This window comes from Corvus cornix, chromosome Z, assembly GCF_000738735.6.
Source record: "Corvus cornix cornix isolate S_Up_H32 chromosome Z, ASM73873v5, whole genome shotgun sequence".
NCBI lineage: Eukaryota > Metazoa > Chordata > Aves > Passeriformes > Corvidae > Corvus > Corvus cornix.
The window spans coordinates 62538457-62561466 of NC_046357.1; the positions used below are offsets into that span (position 1 = coordinate 62538457).

General features: G+C 37.9%; 1 protein-coding gene across 1 annotated transcript in view; it reads right to left on the minus strand.

The window, feature by feature from the left end:
• Positions 1-23010, minus strand: part of KDM4C (lysine demethylase 4C) — a 251839-nt gene that overhangs the window by 193476 nt on the left and 35353 nt on the right. Inside the window, exons 6-8 of the mRNA XM_039567580.1 lie at positions 15617-15666; positions 7266-7369; positions 2667-2804 (exon numbers count right to left, since the gene is read on the minus strand). Of these exons, the coding sequence (XP_039423514.1) occupies positions 2667-2804; positions 7266-7369; positions 15617-15666 (292 nt within the window). The remainder of the gene's footprint in view (positions 1-2666; positions 2805-7265; positions 7370-15616; positions 15667-23010) is intronic.

Consider the following 23010-nt stretch of genomic DNA (forward strand, 5'->3'; position numbering starts at 1 on the left):
TTGGTAAAGTAAGGAAGAGGGTCAACAACACCTCCACCTTGGACATTCAGAGGACCAACTTTAGCCTATTCAGGACACTGGTTTGGAGAGTCCCCTGCACAGTCATGAAGGCTCAGGAGCAGGCCACCCCTATGGGTTGAAAGATGAGATGGTGGGGAGAATGTGTGGCTTGGCTGAAAGGGAGCTTTCACAGGAACTCAGTGAAAAGGAGAGAGTTTATGACCTTTGGGAAAAGGGGCAGGCACCTCTTGATTAGTACAAGGATGTGATGAGATCATGTAGAGAGAAAATTAGAAAGGTTAAAGTTCAACTACAACTGGCCACTGCTGTCAAAGACAATAAAAAGTGTTTCTATAAATACATCAACAGCAAGAGGAGGGCCAAGAAAAATCTCCATGCTTTATTGGAAGCAGGGGGGACCACAATCACCAAGGCTAAAGAAAAGGCCGAGGTACTTAATGCCTTCTTTGCCTCAGTCAGAAAGCTATCCCACAGCAACCTCTATCTCAGCAATCTGAGCTGGTAGTCAGGGACAGGGAGTAGAACAGATCCCCTGTAATTCAGGAGAAAGTAGTTAGTGGCTTGCTGTGCCACTCAGATACTCTATGGAGCCAGATGGGATTCACCCAAGGGAGGGTGAGGGAGATGGTGGAAGAGCTCACCAAGCTGCTCTCCATCATTTATCACCAGTCCTGGTTAACTGAGGAGGTCCCAGAGGACTGGAGGTTGGCGGTGTGATGCCCATCAACAAGAAGTGTCAGGGAACTAGAGGTCTGTCAGCCTGACCTCAGTGCCAGGAAAGGTTATTGGACAGATTATCTTGATTACGATCACACAGCACGTACAGGACAACCAGGAGATCAGGCCCAGCCAGCAGAGGTTTGAGAGCAAGCAGGCAGGTCTTGCTTGACCAACATGATCTCCTCTTATGAGCATCCATGGACTGGACACAGGAAAAACTATTGATGTTGTCTGCCCGGATTTCAGCAAAGCCTTTGATACTGCCTCACAACATTCTCCTGGAGAAACTAGTAGCTCATGGCTTAGACAGACACACTGTTCGCTGCATAAAAAATCATCTGTATGTCTGGGCCCAGAGAGTGGTGGTGGATGGAGTTACATCCAGCTGGTGGCCGGTCACCAGTGGTGTTCCCCAGGGCTCAGTACTGGGGCCAGTTCTGTTTAATGTCGTTATGGATAACCTGGATGAGGGGATTGAGTGCACCATCAGTCAGTTTGCAGGTGACACCAGCTGGGTGGTAGTGTTGACCTGCTGGAGGGTAGGAAGGTTCTGCAGAGGGATCTGGACAGGCTGGATCGATGGGCTGAGGCCAATTGTGTGAGGTTCAACAAGGCCCAGTGCCAGGTCCTGCCCTTGGGTCACAACAACCCCAGGCAGTGCCACAGGCTGGGGCAGAGTGGCTGCAAAGCTGCCCACAGGAAAAGGACCTGGGGGTGCTGGTGACAGCTGAACATGAGCCAGGGTGTGCCCAGGTGGTCAAGAAGGCCAATGGCATCCTGGCCTGTACCAAAAACACTGTGGCCAGCAGGACCAGGGCAGGGATTGCTACCGTGAGGCCACACTTCAAATCCTGTGTTCAGTTCTGGGCCCCTCACTACAAGAAAGACATGGAGCTGCTGGAAAGAGACCAGAGAAGGGCAATGAAATTGGTGAAGGCTCTGGAGCACAAGTCCTGTGAGGATTGGTTGAGGGAGCTGGGGTTGTTCATCCTGGAGAAAATGAGGCTCAGGGGAGACCTTATCACTCTCTACAACTGCGTGAAAGGAGGCTGTAGCAAGGTGGGGGGCAGTCTCTTCTCCTACGCAAAAAATGACAGGACGAGAGAACATAGACTCAAGCTGCGCTAGGAGAGGTTCAGGTTGGACATCAGGAAGAAGTTTTCACTGACATGGTGGTCAGGCACTGGAAGAACAGCCCAGGGGAGTGGTGGAGTCATCATCCCCTGATGCGTTCAAGAAACAATTGGATGCGGCACTTAGTAAACTACAGTGTAGTTGATAACAGTGGTCTTCAGTCAAAGGTTGGACACAGTGATCTTGGAATTTTTTTCTAACACTACAGATTCTATGATTCTATGCTGTACACAAAAGAAAGGAAGACATGCACACCACAGAACAAGATTTCAGTCTAGAATATCTTCAGTTATATACACCTCAAACAGTTGCTTTATTATCTTGTACTACAAGTTTTCTGATTAAAGAAGAAAAAAATTGAACTTGTTTCTTTAAACTTTGAGGTTTCACTACTTATGTTTCTTTCCAGGTACCAAAATTCCTAGTTCAACTAAAGTGCTTTCACAAACAATAGAGCTTAAAGGAGATTTAAGAGCAGAAGTCAGTTGTCTTCACATATATTAACCTCTGTGTATGTAGCTTCAGCTTAAAAATATCCACAAACAGAACTGGTTTTGAAGAACAATAAATACATTCAGCTGCAAACAAAATTCACTACTGCGAGGAATATATATTGCTGGAAGTATAATACCTACTATCAAAATAACAGCTATAAATAAAATTTGAATGGCAGCTTAAGGTATTACCTGATGGAATAGTTGTCCCTTTCTCATCACCTGCCTGAGATTCTCACAAAGAAATAACCACAGGAAATATTTCCTTACACATCAATTTTCTGCACTATGACTTACCAATTTTGCAGCTTTTCCATAATCAATCCATCGAATGGTGGCAAAGTTTGTTGACTCTGCACAATTAAAACCATGGTTAAACCCTGCATGGTATCCATATGGGAAAGTGATCATAAATTCTCCTGCCTCTTGGGTAACCTGTAATAATAAAAAAAAAAAAAACCACAGAAGGCCAAAATAAATAAACTTTAAAAAACCTCAAAGTGAACCACATTACAAAGCAGTTCTGGTCCTAAAGCAATAAAAACTATATATGCCTTTATAACTAACTAAAACAAATAATTTTTTTACCTTGCACAGAGATGAGATTTAATACAAACAGAAACAAACAGAAACAGTATACTTGAGACAATGCTCTTTACTCTAAAATACATAGCTAGGTGTAATACTTAACAAATTCAGAAAGAACTCAAAAAAGTTAATCTTGGAGCAGAGGTTCACTGATAATAAAATCTGGAAGTAAAAAGAACTAGAAGACAGTATGAAGAACATATCATTTTTACTGGCTGAGAGGAAGCAAAGACAGGCTAGATCAAAATACCCACAATTACCATGCCTAAATGTGCAGAATATCTCAAGATAAGGCTATTAAACACAAGTTTTAATCTGCCACTGTCCTTCCCCTCTTTCTCTTTAGGCAAAATTTTAGAGAGCAGAAGCACGTTGGCACTACTGGCAACAAGAATTTCACATAACTAAAGGACAAGTGGGATAGAGGGAAATTCTAAAAGATGAAAAGCTTGACTACAGTTAAACTCTGACATTGTTGTAGAGATTGAGCAAGGGTAATTTCAAAAGACTTCAATCAAAAGAAAAGTGTGCGAAGACCACTGGCTCAACAAAATATTACAGAAAGCAGGGGGGAAAAAAGGAAAAGAAAAAGCCAACCTAAAACTCACTGCACAGTAATTATATTTTTGTATCTACAAAAATAACCCGAATTCACACTAGTTTTAAGAGAGGTATCAGACTTAAAAAGCTTTTAGAGTAAACTACAAAAAAAAAAAATGTGTGGTAACATAAACAAATCACTGGTCAGATTATTCTCTTTCAAGAGAGAAATCTCATCTTCCTATTACTAGGATGGACTGCTGCTCTCCTACATGGAGAAAAGAGGAGACAGCACTTCTTGTCAACCACTAATATTCTCTCCACACAGTGACAGCTTTAATCTCTTAAAGTCAGACCACCAGAGACTTTATCAAGGACAGGCTAGTCAGAGACTTCAAATAGCACACTGTCTTCTGAATTATCTGATAAGAGTTAATGAATAAAGTAGATTATACAAAAGTAAATAATTAAAAGATATTCTCCATGCTCTGTTTGATACACATTCTACATAAAACACACATCAGACAACAGGCCCACTAAAAAGCAAACAGATCCATTTAAATGAAGCAAATAATCTGAGCAGTGACTGATGACTATTCAACAAGACGCATTTGTTGATTACAGGAAAATAAGGAGACTTCTTAGAGTCTAAATAGGTTGTTTTCAATGTGTGGCAATGCTTTGCACAAGCAATACAGTAAGAAAATCTGAAGGACAAATACGACTCTTTTTAAGGGAGTACCCTTATGACTCAAAATCAGAAAAAGGGTTAAATTTTAAACAATCACCAAAATTAAAGCTCACAACTTCAAACATTTTTCTTTTTAATGTCATGTCCTAAATCTCAGCCTTCTACTGGTATAGCTGTCTTACATTCAATGTCTGCTTTTACAATCTCCTTCAAAATTGTTATCTAATAGTTTTATAAATTCTTTGTGTGCTTTTTTGCCCAATGCAAGAACACACAGGGTTAACACTTCAAAGAGATCTGGTTTTGATTGTATTAAGGGATGAAGGAAAGAGAGGAAAACAAGAAAAATAGCCAACGAGGCTAGAGAAAAAAAATGGATCTTACATTTTGCACGGTTAAATTTTTTGTAGATTCATATTTAGTATATACATGCAAATGCACATATAGTTGCATATATTGTAACTGTTACTGCAGCACTTTAACAATCGCCGTGGGAATGTTTAAGAAAGATTATTCTCAACGCTAACGATTCCAAAATTTATCTCAATACACCTTCCCACTGCTGACAGTTTAGCAGGTGTTCTATTGCAACAAGCAGCAGTTCAGCTGCCACCTGGTAGGCGTAGGCTGACTTATCAGCATTCAGCACATTTCCACTTCTATCACTTTGAGCCATGAGAGATCACAGCCTGGTTCTCTCTATTCACTTTCTCACTGAATCCCATTAATTACAATTACACTTGGGTACAGTCTGCTTCCTCCAAAGACTAGGTGATAGAACCAAACTTAAATATTTAACTGTTTATAGCACTTTTTTTTCCTTTTTCCCCCCATCTTTTTAGAGGATTATTATCCTCTAAATTAGAATACAGAAATAATCAAGACACCAAAATACAAAGATCAACTCCCTTTCCCCACCTCACATGTGTCATAATGAAAATAAGTATGCTGGCATTCTGCAATATGCTACTTTAAACACCAACTACTGAAAATTATACTGTTCAGAGTAATGTTCTGTAAATTCAAAACTATAAATCGGGTTATAAAACCTTCCAGCTTGGAAAGTTTCACCTGCCACTTCATGATAAAGCACAAGGCTATGAAGGGAATCACTATATTTACCTATATATTACAAAAACTGAACTCAGCAACTACATCTCCATATGATAATACATCATTCAGAAAACAAACTACTTATTTTATGAGTAATTTATTCAAAAAAGCTTGCTTTCCCAGGTAGGCAGGGTCATTCTAAATGCCTACACTTCCTCAATTTTACCCATAGGTTGACTTAAGCATGAAAAGTGAAGTGATATTCCAAAAAGGCATAAAACACATCTGTGTCTTCATCCCACCTGTGTTGCCAACAGGACTGATAACACAGAGGTGTCCTGGTTCTTGCCAGCCATGTCTTACACAGCATCAAGGCCTTTTCTGCTCCCCACATCATGCCGCCAGTGAGAAGGATGGGGGTGCACAAGAAGCTGGGAGGGGACACAACCAGGACAGCTGAGCCCATGGTATCCTGCTCAGTACATAAAGCTGTGATAAAAAGAAGGCAGGGCAATCGTTTGGAGTGGTGACATTTGTCTTGCCAAGTCACCATTACGCATGACAGGGCCCTGCTTTCCTGGGAATGGCTGAACACCTGCCTGCCCATGGGAAGTAGTGAACGAACTCCTTGTTTTGCTTGGCTTCGGTGCACAGCTTTCCCTTTCCCTATTAAACTCTCTCTATTTCAAACTATGAGTTTTCTACCTTTTATCATTCCAATTCTCTCCCCATCCCACCAATGGGGAGTGAGCAAGCCCCTGTCTAGTGTTTAGCTTCCAGCTGGGCAAAAATATACATGAAAATATTCACATTATTATTATTATTATTATTTTGTTTCATACTGTTAGAAAAACACCAACTAAACCAGACAGGAAGCACTGCATTATCCTATATTTTAGGCCAGGGAACCTGTTAAGCAAAATTTGTACACACGTGCCCACATTATATCGATAAATAAACAGCACATAGACAAAAACAGAAACCACAACAGTAAGCAAGGTGTGTGGCAAGGATAGTTTACGCAACTACACTGCAGTGGGAATAAACTGAGAAAAAGTGTATATTGCTTGGTTCTTCTGAACAATTTAAAACAATCTGTGCAATGGGAAACCAGGAATCATAGCCCTTTAATGATCAAAAGTCATTTGAAAATTCAGTGTTAAGATAAACAGATATTCAGGCAGGAGACCTTCTGAATCAAGCTCTAGTCTTCTAAGTAGGTTTACAGAACTCCAAAATTTAAAATTTTAGAATTTACAAAGTGTATATAGAATAAGTACACTTTAAAAACCCCAAAACAATGCATTGAAAATATTTCATTAGCGGGCACCTATAGGAAGTTCAAAGTGGAAAACAATGATACAGAAAATCTCGTAGAAAGCAAAAGAAACTGAATACTTTACATGTTTTTAAAAGCAGCTATGTATTAAATTCATCCACAAAGACGATTATTCTTTCTCAGTTTCTGTTTGTATAATGTTGTTATCAAACATTTATTCTACCACTACCTGACAGTCAAGAATAATCATTCACTCTTTTTCTACTATGTTACAGCTTTTAAAATAGATTTTAAATTAGGTAATAGTTCTTCTGACTTCATTCCACCTTAAACCTTTCAGATCCTAATAAAGTTACATTTAACTGCATTAGAAAAGCAACATACAGACATAAAGAAATTAAACACTTGTGTTAAAATATTAGGTATCGAACTTAAATTAGCAGTGAGTTAAGAACTGCTTCAGACAACAGAAAATCCCATCTAAGCTACCATGGAAATAAACTAAAAATAAGAAATTTTAGTAATGCCTTAGAAAAAAATCACAGGAAGGCGGTAATGGCTACAACTGTTTAATGGCAGAAAATTCCCGGCTAAAACTATTGGAAGTTCTAACATATATTTTCATGCAGCCACTACCTAAATACAAAAAAAACCTTTTGCCTCACCTTTACTATAACAATGTTTATACTAAACGCAATCTAATTTAATACATGAAAGTAGAGTGTAAAAAGAAACATTAACGTACCTTGTCAAAAGGAATTCCATACTTTTTTAATACTGAGGGAGAAATCAGAGTCATCTTGTGGCGAAGAAAAGCATCACATCCTTGAGAGCTGCTTGGAAAGAACCCTAATAAGGCAAGAAAAGCAAAACTGTACATCTTTTCATTAAATCAAATATGGTATCTTTGTAATATTTTTCAAAACTTAACAGTGTTTAAACTTGGTTTAGAATTTTTTATCATGTCATTCCTAGGTTCTGAGAGATTTCACAAAATCAAATGTATCTCCTAAGTTTTTCAACTGCTTTCCAGGGGCAGGGACTACAGGGTCTTCCTTGTTTGTCAAGAAGTGAAATAATTTAGAATAAACCTGGACCTGTATATTTAGGCGTATTTTCTTACCATTTAGAGAAATCATTGTTGCTGGGAGCTTTTTTTATGTTAATGTTCACTCTACACACATGAAAATCAACTGCAGTAAATAAATTTAGAAGGAGTCCTTGAAGACTAGGTTTACCTAGCACTCACAATCTACACAGTAAAAAATACAGCTTTCTAACTTCATACAATCTGCTGTGTATTCCTCTCATGTAAACGTTAGTTCATCATTCACAGAAGCAGCTTAATTCTTGGAAAAACACATTGATTATTCAATTACTAAAAAGAAAAACAAACAAACAAAAAAAAAAGAAAAACAGCAATCACTTTCAATCAACTATCTGAATTTTTTTAATGTCTTGAAGAAAAAAAAAAGAACAATAATTTTCCGTAATATATCGCTTTCTCTCTAATGTTAGATTTAATTTCTTCACTCTGGTGAGTCTTACACATTATGTTCATTAACCACCCTAAAACTCCAGAACAATTTTAAAGTTATCACATTAGAGTTGTTATATTCTTTGTACATTCAATCTAGCACACTCACCAGTACTGGAAGAGTAGTATTTTTCTGATTTCTCAGAAATAAGGTTAAGCAGCACTTAAACAGCAAAGGTATAATGTAGACTTCTGCTGGTCAGCATACAAGGAAGCCTGTAAAGTTGCCCTGAGACCAAATTTTATTGAAATTCATCATTCTTAATTTTTTTCTCACCAACAAGCACAGACTTCTTTACTCTGCCTTTGAATTGCAAATAATGTTGCAAGTTTCAAAAAGTACTATTTGATAGGCACAGTTTTATATATGTGTGGCTTCACTGACTAAAAGACAGTTAAAAGAAACTAGCCCACAATTAGCGAACTCCAGCAAAAAAATTGCAACTCTTTTTTCGCAATTAATGCCTATAACATAAATGATAGCAATCAAAACTTGAGAATCTACAGTTTATGAGCATCAAGAAATTGCAGTCCTGAGCAGTATAATAGTAGAAATACACAAGAACTTAGAGTGAAAAATGTGATTGAAAGTGATACTTGAGACTTGAGGGAAGAGCTGGTATGAAAAGTAGCTAAAAGCTTTATCAATTAAAGCAGAGGAGTTTGACTGAATTTTTCTTGAGAAAACAAATTTTGTACCAAATTATGTTACTGCAATATGCTTAATTAGCTCACTACAAGATGATAAAAAGCAAACGATGGGCAGACATCCAAAACTTAAGTTGTACCGCTCCAGCTCCAAGAGATCAGACATAGCTCTGGCAAGTCCAACCAGAAGGCAGGCCTGTTGCTGAATTCCAAGAAAGTTGCAAGTAACACAGAGCAGCAGAACACAACCTGCTCAAAATCCACTTCCAGAAATTTACAGGAGAACATCTGCTGTGGTTACAGAGCCCTCACAGTGAAATCGAAGTGCAGCCTATACATTCTGTACCACTATAACATATTTTTTGACTCGTCAAAGTCTACACTTTTTCAGCCTCATTCACCTTATTTTCTCAAAGGAACTCCCCTTCAATGAACAAGGAAGGAAAGGAAGGTAGTATTTCCTCATTACAAGATTCTCTTTATCAGAAAGTCTTTTGTCTGCCAGGCTAAATGTAAGGTCACACAAGCTTTTCTTCCAGAAAATAAAATCCCTGTGGGAGAACTGGCTAACAGATGTAAAAAGTACCGAATAGAGGGCTTTGCATTAGAAATATTACAAGACTCTTACAAAAACATTAAATGCAGGCCAATTCAAGATATGCCCACAACATTAAGATCCATTCTGAAATACCAAACTGATGTTAGAATTACCGGTTTCAAGGATTACCATGTAATCCTGCATGTTTAGTGAAATCCCACATCCAAAAGAAAAAATACTATCTAGAGTGTAACTACTATTCAAATTCTGTAGTACATTCATACTTTTAAGACACATGTGAAATCTAATTGAATCCATTAACATTAACCCATTAACTGTAAATCAGTTCTGCAAGAGCAGATATGTTGTAGGAATTCATATGTAATCCCAGTTTCTTGGATGATCCCGTGAGACATGGCAGACCTATACACTATTCATCTTCTTGGAAATGATTACAAAGAAACAAAATAAGAATTCAAAACAATTACTTCCAAGAAGCCAAGGAGAAATAATCACTCAGGGTAAAATGAAATAAGGTTGCTCATTGATTTATGTCCATGAGAAAAAGACAATCAAATTGAAAATTCTCCAATCCATGATTTACAGAAACACTGACATTTTTAACAGCTAGAGCAGAATTAGAACAGTCTACATGGTAAGTATGTGATTCAACACTTGGTGACCAAATGTTTGGGTACAAACAACTACAGTGAGAGTACCTTTATCCACCAAACTCAAGGTCCCTCTCAGCTTTTTAAAACCCTGATTTACCTAACACAAGCAGCAACAGCAGAAAGTATTTGAAAGCAAAAGCTTCAGACTGTATTAACAACCAAAATCATGCCCTTAGAAAACACCAAATATATACTCTTAACAGATCACATAGCCCAAAATACCTAGTCTTACCAATGCTATTTGTACAAACAAACTACTTTAACAGCAGTGTTGGGCTGGTGAAGACACATCCTTTGTCAATGCTATTCCACCTCAGCATGATGCTTCCATAGAATTTAAGGGTTTATAATCCAAATATATGCTAGATAGAAGTCAAAGCCTTCTCATTTTTGGGGGAAAGGTGGAAGCAGTGGACACTCAGCAGATTCCTAGCTGTGGGATCCTTATGTGTGTCTCTTCCAACTCAGAATATTTTGTGATTCTGTGACTGAGGAAGACAGAATTCACACACAGAAGGCAGTGCTGCCCTGAGTCTTTAAAGTGTATATGAAATGGTTCAGGGATATAGAACATATTTTAAAAAATAAGTCCAAATCTCTAAATTATTGAGAGACGGTGAGCATTGCTACCTGGCAGTCTCATTTTTCCTTTCCACCCTGAGAGTGTCCTTCCAACATATCACATGCAGCTCATATTAGATGACCACATCAATATCACACCTACCACTCGGGCAAACTGAAGTGGATTGGGTTCCATTCCCTGGTTGCTTAGCATTTTCAAGATATTTGGAATGCTCCTCTGTGCTACTAAGAACTTTCCTGTAGTGTTTTCAATTACATTGTCCAGCTAAAATTATATATGCACAGATTACAGTACTATTCCCGAAAGTATAATTCTTCAACTCCATTGGACTGAATAGGTTGGTTTGCTATATTATACCTTGAATGATCAAGGAAATCGCAATTTGGTCGCTAATAAAGTAATTATTTAATGACATCAGATAAAATCATACTCTTAAGGAACTTTCAAATCAAATCCTGCCTAGTGCAATGAATGAAGCTAGACATCCTATAATTTTCAACACTTCCTTACTCAAGACTTCACCTGAAATTCAAAGTTGCCGCACTTCTAGTTAATCTTTTTTAAAAAAGAAAAAAGTAAAATAAAATCATAAAACTTTCAACATAAGAAAAATAACACCCTAAATTGCAAATATCTTTAATGTAATTTAATATTAATGAAAGTAAAATAAATCAAATTAACATAATTAAGCTCTAGGTTATGATTTTTTTAATTTTTATGCAGACCTTCATTTAAGGGACTGTCTTGGGGTGACAGATCAGTACTATTGAAACAAAGGCAGAGATTAAAGAAGTAGTGAGTTTTCTAGTAATTCTCTTTTTAGATTTTGCTTTGGTAGGTATAAATACAAACTTTATATAATTTATTTAAATTATTTTCCCATGACCTGAACTAGTTTGATTTAGCTTTCTGTGTTGAACATAAAAGAAATTAGGAGGGTAAGTTTGCATGACAACAACCATTACAAAGAAAAAATGGCAATTTGTATGCTATACAAAGCAGAGCACAAAAGCCACAAACAGGCTTTCAAGTGGTATGAAATACAACCGTAGGTATGCCCAGATGAACATGTACGTACCAGCCTCAAGTTTATTATCTCTTAAATAAAACTTTCCTAACTTGACTGATATCAGTTGAAAAAACCTTCAGATCTTCAACTGCTGATGTTTTCTCATTCAAGAGCCTTAGAAGTTACGCAAGTTCTACTTCAAGTCTCATTTCAACAATTATTTTGCTGTCATACACAACAGGTAATGACTTCTGCATGAAATGAAGTAATTAATACTATACACCCTACAAAGCGTTGTATAACAACCATACATACTTCCAATATATTAAACTTTACTTTAGTTTCTTCTTTAGCATAACTGAACATCACAGATAGACGTCATCTCCCTTCTGAAACAGTTTCTGCACTCAAATGATCTATTAAAAGATTTTCAAAATCCTTCAATCTTTCCTGTCTCATTTGCCACTCTGCCTCTATTCTCTTTATTTTCTAACCCATTTTGTGAAACAAAAAATCCTTAAGAATACCATGGTATTACAGATTAACATAACAGCACATATAAAAATTGCAGTTAACAGCTTACTTGAGATTTTTATTACATTTATGTCTACATAAAATTAAAAAAAAAAATCTACATAAATGAGAAAGCAGCTGAAGGGCAAAATCAAACTGTTGTCTTTATTAGATGCAAGTCTAATGTTTTTCAGACAAAGCATTTGTAGGCGCCACAGTCAATCAAGATTTCAATGGAAAGCAAAAATGAAAGCATTCATGCACAAAAGGCATGTGTTGTAATTGTGATGTGCAGACAAGATAATGGAAAATATTCTAGCCTTCCTTTAATTTTATCAACTGCTGCCTTGACTTAGACAACCTGTCACATGTAATGTATTATTTTATTATTTTAATTATTCAATTCATTCAATTAATTCAGGAGGCATCTGGCCATCGGAGCTAACCTTCTTGAACAAACTACCTTTTTTTGCCTTCAAATGTTGCACTCATGCAAAAATATTTTCACTACACATGCTATTAAGTACAAAGGTCTCATTTACACTATGTTTTATTAATGTTTTCTCTTAAGTGACTTGCAGCCGTGCAGCTTCCTTTATACTTTCACTTTTGTAAGACACCTTACTGTGAAACAGGCTGCATTTTAGAAGGCACCAGTTGCAAAGTCGAAGATCACAGCATGGAAACAGTAAGAAATGGTAATTTTCAGTTTAAAAAAAAAGGTCCGTTATCTTTATCGTTAAGTACTACAGCATTATCTTCTACACTCCATTCGCAGCTATTAGCTGGACCAAAAATATCATGAAAACAATCTACTCACAGAAAAATATCCCAGACTACATTAAAATCAAATATTAAAAACTTAGCTTCACAGACAGTATTTCCTAACTCATCTATCTTATATTGCTGCTACAATAATAATCTCTGTATAAGTACCTAGTTTTCCTACAGAAATGCTGTTTCATTCACTAAATGTAATAGAATAAACACTATTTGAAATTTTGTCATCTCTGTTCAGTATCTGATTCTACGGTTTATTTGCTATTTTCTATTCAAAACATAGTACTGAAATAAAAATAATTAAATAATTATCATAAACATGATTCATCAAGGAAGTTTTACATTCACCCCACAGTTCTTTATAACTTACATAATTAAGAGCAGCAGTGGACAATTTACACTGTGCAGATGTGCCCAATTCTGACTAGCACTCAGACATCAAGACCCAGCTCCCCAGTAGAACCTACTGGTTTCTGAAAAACAGTGGGCTTGGAGATTTCCATTTCCCTGATGCTTAATGTCCCATTTCTATTACTGTACTACGCCACCATCAGCAGTAAGAGGGCTGTGCACCTTCAGGCCAGTTTTCTAACATAACACTTTCTTTTTTCATGTAGCAAAACAGGTATCTCCAAAAGCTACCTACTTCCTGAATTTGTATACGTTACTCTACTATCTCCAGAAACCAAGGTATTTCAAACAAAAATCTGAAGGAGCTTTTTTTTGTCTGCAACAAATAATGCCATGCCTCAATACCACTTTATTTTTAGAAATGGGTGAACAAGTGTTACTGAAGCTGCCCATCCCCTTCTCTCACTGAAAATAAAGAAAAATTCGATGCATACTCAACTACAGGACACTTAAACTTGAATGAAGAACACTGCACAGCTGTTATCAAGCAATATGAAATCTATAACAAATGCCAGAGCAGCCATAAAATCACATGAAAAGTCTATCTACCCAAAGATGTTGCTCCCATCAAATGTCAGAACTGTGTACAGAGAAGCGTTTATATACAGCATGAAAAGTTGGCTTCCTCTGACTAATCTAGTAGCAAATAGTTGCTGCTCCAAGGCTTCCAAAGCCAGGGGCAGTTCCTATGCTCCTCTAACAGATTTCTGTGCCCCTGTGTTCCAATCTCCCTCAGAATCCATGAAAATTTTAGAATCCACCAAGGAGAGTACGAAATGCCTACTGTGAAATAAACCATCTCCTTAGGCTTACTTTGAACCTGCCAAGACACTTCACTTGGAGTCTCTACATACACTGGAAAACTCAATGAACAATAACCTTTTGGCCCACTTTGCCCAGTCATCACAGATCTTTACTATACCCCCTTCCCTTTATTTACATTCCTTCTCATTTGGAAGTTAGAGCTTACTAGCAATTATGAAAAGGAAAAGGCAATTTTTTCATCAGTCCTAGTGTCCCTCTCTGAAATTTTTCCAAGTCTCTACTTCTTTTACTCCTATCATTTCTTGTAAAACTAAATTATTGTATCATGCTAAGTCAAAGTCCATTGCCCAGCCTACATGTTCCAATTTGTTTACCAGTGAAAACCAAACAAAGTGTATAAAGGTCTATACTTTGCACTTGAAGAAGAAACTGCAAAGCAAAGAAAATGAGTGGTAACTTTCTCAAACAAAACTATGACGAAATTTAGGAATAGGAAATGTAATTATCCAGGTTGAAATCTGTTCTCCTGAGACATGCTTTTAAGACTGGAAATTCACAGGTCTTTACTTTCACATCTTTAACTGCCTTCCTACTGTTCTCAGCAACAGTTTTATTATAGCTCAGAAAAGAGTCATGCACCTATATAGTAAGAAAAAAAAAATGGGTGTGAAAACAAAATGTACACAAATTTTCAGAATTTTGTCCTGATACACAAGATGTAAATATGAACTTTCAATAGCATTCCTTCCCTCTAATTCCATTTCATTAAACACTCCATTCCATAATTCCTTTAATACTTAATAGCAAGCTATAAAACATGAGCTGCCAGGCCAAGAAACATCCCTAAATATTCCCATGTTCATAATTTGCACTCTTAATTTAGAAACAAAAATAGAGATGCAGTATTACTGAAAATAAAACAAACTACTGAGTGAGAATCTTTCTACAGACTAGTGATGTTTATCCCTTAGACCTCAACCTTACAACCGTTATCTCTGCTCCTTCTCCCAAATGTTTCTGCCATCTCTAAATGATAAAAGCCAATACATGCTTTAGCTAAGTGGATCTATATGCCTGTTCAGTAGTCAGCAAGCTGTTCACAAATAAGACCTAGTGTTTCTACATTTTGTCTGCTTACTCTTTCACAGAGGTACTAACCAGGACTCCATCCTCTACCCAACCATCAACTTCGATGAAACTTTTGGAGACTCATCTGTCTTCAACATTTGTATCTCTGTGTCAAATTTGGGTAAGAAGTTAAGACTCAAAAAGTTGCTTATGAAAAGAAGCTAGGACAAGAAAAAGCAAGGGCACAAAGGAGACAAAGACACTAACAATGAAAATCTAATGAACAACAAAATACTAAGCCTCATATTTGTAAGTTTCACTAAGCTAAAAATGCCGGTACAAAATAAAGTTCTATTAGAAGGAAGAAGAAAAAGAAAACAAAAATTTAATTCTTAATTAAAAATTTTAAATTAATTAAAAATTTAATTCCTCAGAGCAATAATAACATAGACACGTAAAAGTCACAAACATTAAGTAATAAAACAGTAGGTGAGTCAAGAACAATGTTTCTCACTTTCCTGGAGATTTGTCCTTCAAACATCATACATATGGAAATATTGAAAATACTACCTTGAGCTAGTCTTTCAAGCCGTTTCCCATGCTCTGGAGGAATAGCGTACCTATAATTCACATAAAGAAAAGGATTAAATGCTTAAAGACATAATTAATACAAAAACCATCATTCATGTGTGATAAATATCTAATAATACAGAAGCCAAAAAGATTAAAGACTGAAACATTACACAGAAAAAAAGTATACCAACATCTAAGGAAAAAATACAGACATTGGGTTTTGGGAGGGCAGGAGTTTGAGGAAAAAAATTAGCTTATTTCTAGTTTAAACATTATATTATGTAGTTCAAAAATGTTACATTCACTATTTAAAGTCATGTACATTGACAATATTTGATATTATTACATCACCACAATTAAAAAAGACACACATACTTTATTTTTCGAAATGAAATGAAAAAATGTAAAGTAAGTCTCATTTATACAAGTTTAACTTCCTTGAATTTCATTATGCTTCACAAGACACAGGGGTTTAACAGAAAAATATGAGCATTAAACATCTCTTTTTTCCTATAAGCAAAAGCTGTGGAATAAAAGGGTTACTTGCCCTTGTAGAATCATTACAATTAAGAGTTTTAAATTATTAAAGAAATAGATTTTCTTTAATTTAAAGAACTGTGCATATCTTAGAACCCCACTGTTCTTACAATAAACTAGTTTTTTTTTAATTCCGCATGCTATCTGCAACAATTCAGCAAAAATACAGAAGAACATGTTATTTTAATGCTTACTGCAGCCAAAAAATAGAAAACTATTGAAAAGCTGTTTCATTTCTGCTTCTCTTTGTTATTAACATATTTACTGCACTTCATGGATTTACTGTATGTTTTAATTAGGATTTATTATTGACTTTAACTGCTTTAATATGTGATAGAAGAGGCTTTTGTTTCAGTTTACTGTTGCAATAACACCGGATTGATTCTTCTCTATAAAAAAAATATGGTTCAGAAAAGAAGAAAATGTATATTCAGCTGTATAAAATAATCCAAATCCACACTGTTAAATTAAGTAAACATAGAGCCTTTTACTACACTGCAAACACATTTCATTCATCAGCCCTGAAAACTCACTCAGAAAAACAAGCAATAAACATCCCCGTACCTCAAGTTGTTATTTGCACACACATTACAATTCTACTCTATTACAACTGAAACACCTGCATAGAAGGAAGACCATTACAGAAGTCAGTGCAAAACACATGCATACTAACAACCCACTCCAAATGGTATTAAACAGAGACTTTCAGCTTACTATGCTCAATGTTCGCAGTTTTAATCAGAATTTTGCCGTCTCATAAAAATGCATTTTGTTTCTCTCCATTTGTACTTCCAAAGTGTTTGTGACCGTTTTTCACGCCATATTACACATGCACCCATGTATCCACACCAATCTAAACTACGTTTGCCATCCTTCACACGCTATCAGAGAAAAATGCTTTGTATAGCATTAGATACTATATTGTATGTCTTTAAATACACAACTCCATAAAGCAAAACATGAACAGATACTGTTTATGTCTAACAAAAAAAACTCAAAACTAGATACTGTGCTTTACTTTACTTGACTCTAATTGAACTGGTGCTCCTCCTAAAATGTTGCTTCTTCAAAAGTACAAGTTAATAACAATATGGAGCCACATGCTTCCATTTGTACACATAAACATGTCAATATTACAAAAATACCAAAGTGAACCAAGCTCTCAGTAAGTCTTTTGGAAAGACAGTGCATAGTTTAACTGGACTACAGCTATTTATTTAGCTAATCTAAAATTACAAAGCAATACAATACATTCAATGCAAGTAGCTGCTTTTCATTATAGTCTTCACTTGGGTTGTGTGGTAACATCTGCTACTCAATCCTTTACTTCTTCCCACTGTTGCAATTGCTTGTTCCTCACAGCTAAGACAAGCACTAAGGAATGGAGACAGATGACCCTTTGTGCCATCACACATTAGGAGTGCCAAAGTCACTCTCAAGACAGTTCAGGCTTGGTTGGTTCCTAACACAATTTTTTAGAAACTGAGCTTAGCACATGTGCACCTGCCCTGCATGGTGAACGACATGAATCTTGCTGGATTCTCGGTCTACTCTACATTAAACAAAAAGCTCTCAAATTCAAATGACCAAGTCAGAGAAAAAAAATTCACTCTTAGTCTCAACAGCTACTTTATACGAGAATTTGAGCAGTTAAAAGCTTTTATAAAAATATCTTCAGCTTGTGTCCAGCTTTCTTTTAGCCACGTTACCAAACAGCCACTAACATTTGTTTGACTTCTCACATATTAAGGTCCAGTCCAGACACCTTCAAAGCAAATGCAATGGACATTAAATGGTAAATCACTGAGATGCGAAAAGAGTGTTTCTTAGATAACAAGCAAATAAAAAGCAAAAAGTTAAGACAGAAAGGGAAATGACGACACTAACTAGGTCTTAATTTTACCAGTTCACAAAGACATACTTCGTAAAGTATGAAGAGTCCTGTTCATTGCTAGTCATACTACAAGGATAGAAAAAATACGGTACATCTACTATTGTTCAAAAACATCTTCTGAAATGTGTCTTAGTTCAGCAAATCAAGGATACTGGCTATAAGATAACTACAAATAAGTAATAAATACTAAACTTAAGTCATTAACTGGTAATTCTGAAACATTTTTTCATGTATGTTTTCAAGATTAATGCTTCTACACTATTTTTCAGTGTGATTTAACTAATTGCACCAAAAACAATGAATCGTTGCTTTACTGTGCGAAAACTACTCAGCCAACCAAGATGATCATCACACAAGCAGCCTCTTCTGTCCACCCAATCATTCTCATGTCAGTGACTGTTGAGGAATGGTTAGCGAATCAGGGACACAGGTCCCTGGAAGAGCTGTACAAGCAAACACCTTTTTAGCTTGACATAAGCAGGCCTCTTGCTAACTGCAAAAAAAGGAAATCGTGAGAACAGAAATCATGAGAATAAAGAAAGAAGGCAGGGACACAAACACAGTGTTCTTGACAATCCTGTTACAGATAAACAACAGGACATGCTGACAAGATGTACTGACCATGAGAGATGAGGAAGAACCCTGATTTCCCAAAATCGCAACATTAGCAATACGTGCAAAATGTAGCTTTTTACCCAGCGTCAATAGAGAAGTGACAAGTATGCATATTTGAGTGTATAAAAGCAAAGCCTGAATTTCAATAAACTGAAGCTTGCATTATCAATCACACTGATTGTCTGCATGTCTTCCCTCGCTGGAGTTAACATCATGGCGCCTGAACAGGGACGGCTCTTATCTCATTCTCACTGACCGAAGCGAGAGACCGGAGAAGCACCAGTAGCAGCGACCAGAGGGCAGAAGATCGGCAGCTGCAGGCAAGCATCTGATCCATGCCTGGACTGACCTACAGGGGGGTCCGTCGTCCGGCTGACAAGGGCTAACCTGAAAAGGCTGCACAACTCCTGTCGACAGGGAAAGTGTTAGGACACAGGTATGGAAACAGAGGTGGCCCTTGATTTATTTTTACGCTTTTTAGAAAAGCGCAGAGTTAAAGAGATAAACCTTTGTAAGGATTTAAATGGGTTAGTGGCGTTCGGAAAAAAGCAAGGGTTCTTTAAGGACCCAGGATCATTTTTTCACGAACACCAATGACAAGAATATGGTGCTTGTTTATGGAATCTAGTTATAGACAATAATAAAGAAGCTAAAAAGTTAATGAAGCCATGGAGAGCAGTATCATGTTGAAAAACAGGTAGCAGCAGTTGCAACTGCCCACGTAGAAGGGAAAGACCCCCCACCTGGTATGATGTCATTAGGAAGTGATTATGCTGCCGTGCCTCCAACAATGAACACTATAGTTGTTCGACCTCCTACAGAGAAAGCTGAGATATCAGGGGGAACAACAGGGGAAGGGTCCAAACCCAAGCCCACTGCTCCTCCCTTGGAGGAGGAAAGTGAGCTATCAGAAAGTGAGGAAGAAGAACTAGAGCAGGAAGCAACCAGATACCATAAAAGTCTTGTTACTACTAACAGCATTGGTAGCAAAGGAAAAATTAAGGCATGCCGAATCCCAAGTACAAGAGTTAATCGAGTTAATTGGAGGCAAATAGCAAAAGCAGCTCTTGAGCATAAAGACTATGAACTCGTAGAATCTATCGGAGATCCTTTAGCTTTCCCCGTAATTTATCAGATGGATAGAGAAGGTATAGCAGGAGAGTATAATCTCGTGGACTGGAAGTTGTTAACTCAGCTACGAGGCACAGTCAGTGAGTCAGGGCTGCACAGTGAACCAGCTAAGCAAATGTTAAACTATGTATGGGGAAGTGGGATTCTTTGCCCAGAAGATATTAAAACTATTGTCAGAATGATTATGACTCCGTCACGATTAATGTTGTGGCAGGTACATTGGAATCGGCTTTGTGATGCCTCTGCTAACACGCCCCGTGACCCGCCAAGACCCTTTAAATGGGGTCACAGTGGAGCAGCTTATGGGTGTTGGGCAGTTTGCCAGAGTTGAAATGCAAGTACAAGTGGGGCCAGAAAGATTATTGGAAGCTATGCGACTTGCACAGCAAGCTATGTCCTATATAAAAACAACACCCCCTCAGCCCTCCTACCTATCGATCAAGCAAGGAAGGGACGAGTCATTTGCAAGCTTTGTTGATAGAGTTACTAATGCTATAAACAATTCTGATGTACAAGAATGGATGAAAGGAGCATTGTTAAGACAGTGCATAATAGAAAATTGTAACTCTGCCACCCGATCCATAATAGTTACATTGCCAGCAGACGCACCAGTAGAACTGATGCTAGACAGAATGAGCCGAGTACCAGTAGGGCCACACGCAATGCTCGTGGAAGCTGTTAAAAAGTTAGGGAAAGATCTAGTGCACGCCCAAAACCAAGCTTTTGCAGCCCTCACCCCACTGAAAGGAGCAGAAGCACCGAGAAGTGGGAAAGTCTGCAACAAGCCCATGCATTAGTGCATGAACAACTAAGCCAAGGACATTTGCAACCATCTACGAGTCCATGGAATACTCCTATCAATGTGATCAAAAAGAAATCAGGAAAGTATCGATTATTGCATGATTTGCGTGCCATTAATGCTCAAATGCAAGCCATGGGAGCCCTGCAACCTGGTCTTCCCAACCCCGCAGTTGTGCCCGAGAACTGGCATTTGTTAATAGTAGATTTAAAAGACTGCTTTTTTACTTTGCCGTTGTATCCTAATGACATGCCTCGTTTTGCCTTCAGCCTCCCTGCTATAAACAGGGAAGGACCTGCGTCTCGATATGAGTGGACAGTGCTTCCACAAGGGATGAAAAACAGCCCCACCTCATGTCAAATGTATGTTGATGCTGCATTAAAGCCAGTTCGGACACAGTGGCCAAAAACTATTATTTATCATTACATGGATGACATCCTTGTCACTCAGCCAGACCCAATTACCCCCCAACACGAACTTTTGCTTACTAATCAGCTAAAACAGTATGGCTTGATTGTTGCACCAGAAAAAGTTCAGCGTACACCTCTTTGGAAGTATTTAGGGTGGAGCATTACCGAAGCACAAATCAAGCCACAAAAATTAACAATTCAAACTAATATTAAGACCCTGCAAGATGCACAAAACTCACGGGTGACTTGCAGTGGTTACGGCCAGTCGTAGGCATCAGTAATGAAGACCTAGAGATACTGAGACCTCTGCTGAGAGGGACTGATCCCTCTTTGCCAGTTCAGCCCACATCAGAACAAATTGATACTATCCAGCATATCAGTACTGTTATTGCAAATAGAGCAGTTGATCATATGGATGCTGATCTCCCAGTCAATTTTACGGTCCTCCACAGAGAGAGTCAACTTATCGGTGCACTGACTCAGTGCAAAAAGAAAAAGGGGGAGCAAGTTAGGGTCCTGGAATGGATGTTTACAAGCCTACAGCCCAAAATAACATTGCAATAAAAAATCGACAATGTAGCAGAATTAGTACAGAAAGGCCGCAACCACATAATACAAGTCACTGGACAAGAGCCAGGAACGATTTATTTGCCAATGAAACGAGATGAGCTCGATTGGTACTTGCAACACTCTCAAGCTCTACAAATCAGCCTGCTAAGCAATGCCCAGCAAATTGAAGTACAGCCGCTTAAAGCCCCTGTACTGAAATGGATGGCTCAGCATACATGGATTCAGATCCCTAAAAGAAGTAAACAACCACTACAAGGAGCATTAACAGTGTTCACCAACACCGGAAAGAAGTCTCGGCGAGCAGCTGCGACGTGGCAAGTTCAAGGTCAATGGTGTCATCAGATACTAGAGGCTGAACCTGGAGACTCTTTGCAGACCCTTGAATTAGCTGCAGTGGTCTGGGCATTTAAGCGGTGGTTGACTGTTAAGCTCAATGTAGTGTCAGACTCTTTACACGTTGCTGGCATCGTAGAACAAACAGAGGATGCTAGGATAAGGGACATAAGCAACAAGCGCTTATTTGAGCTGCTGCGTCAGCTCCAATCAGCCATTGGTCAGAGAACGTGTGCCTATGCTATAATACACATCAGGAGTCACAAATGGACAGAGGACCTGGGCAAAGGAAATGCTTATGCAGATCAGTTAGTCTCAATGACAGTACCACTGAGTGAGTTTGCAAAGGCACAAGAAGCCCATAGCACATTCCACCAGAATGCCAGAGGCCTTCATAGACAGTTTGATGTTACTATGGAGGAAGCTAAGAGAATAATACGGGCATGTCCTACACGTAGCCATCATGGTCCGGGCCTCGGTATTGGGGTTAATCCCTGAGGCTTAGGCCCGAACGAAATATGGCAAATGGATGTGACCCATGGTCCCGAATTTGGCAGACTGAAGTACATGCATGTCACCATAGACACTTGCAGCAAGTTTATATGGGCATCATTTTCTGTTACTAGCCCAAGGACATGGTTGTGAAGATTTTGAAGGAATGTGCTGTATGAATTTATCCGACCACTCCCAATCGATTCACAGGCAGATAAAATGAATTGCATCAATTAACCACACAATTGCAAAAAGAAGACAGTTTTGGCTTAGAGGGATGGTTGAAATCCCTGGGCTTAGGGCCATGGTTAGTTTCACTGGTACAACACTTCATCACCGTAGGACTACTAATATTATTCATAATAGTGTGCTTACCTTGCCTGTGCCAATGCTTCCAAAGAATGATATACTACATCTGTGACTAACCAGGTGTTATTGCTTGTACAAAAAGAAAAAGGGGGAATTGTTGAGGAATGGTTAGAGGATCAGGGACACGGGTCCCTGGAAGAGCTGTACAAGCAAACACCTTTTTAGCTTGACATAAGCAGGCCTCTTGCTAACTGCAAAAAAAGGAAATCGTGAGAACAGAAATCATGAGAATAAAGAAAGA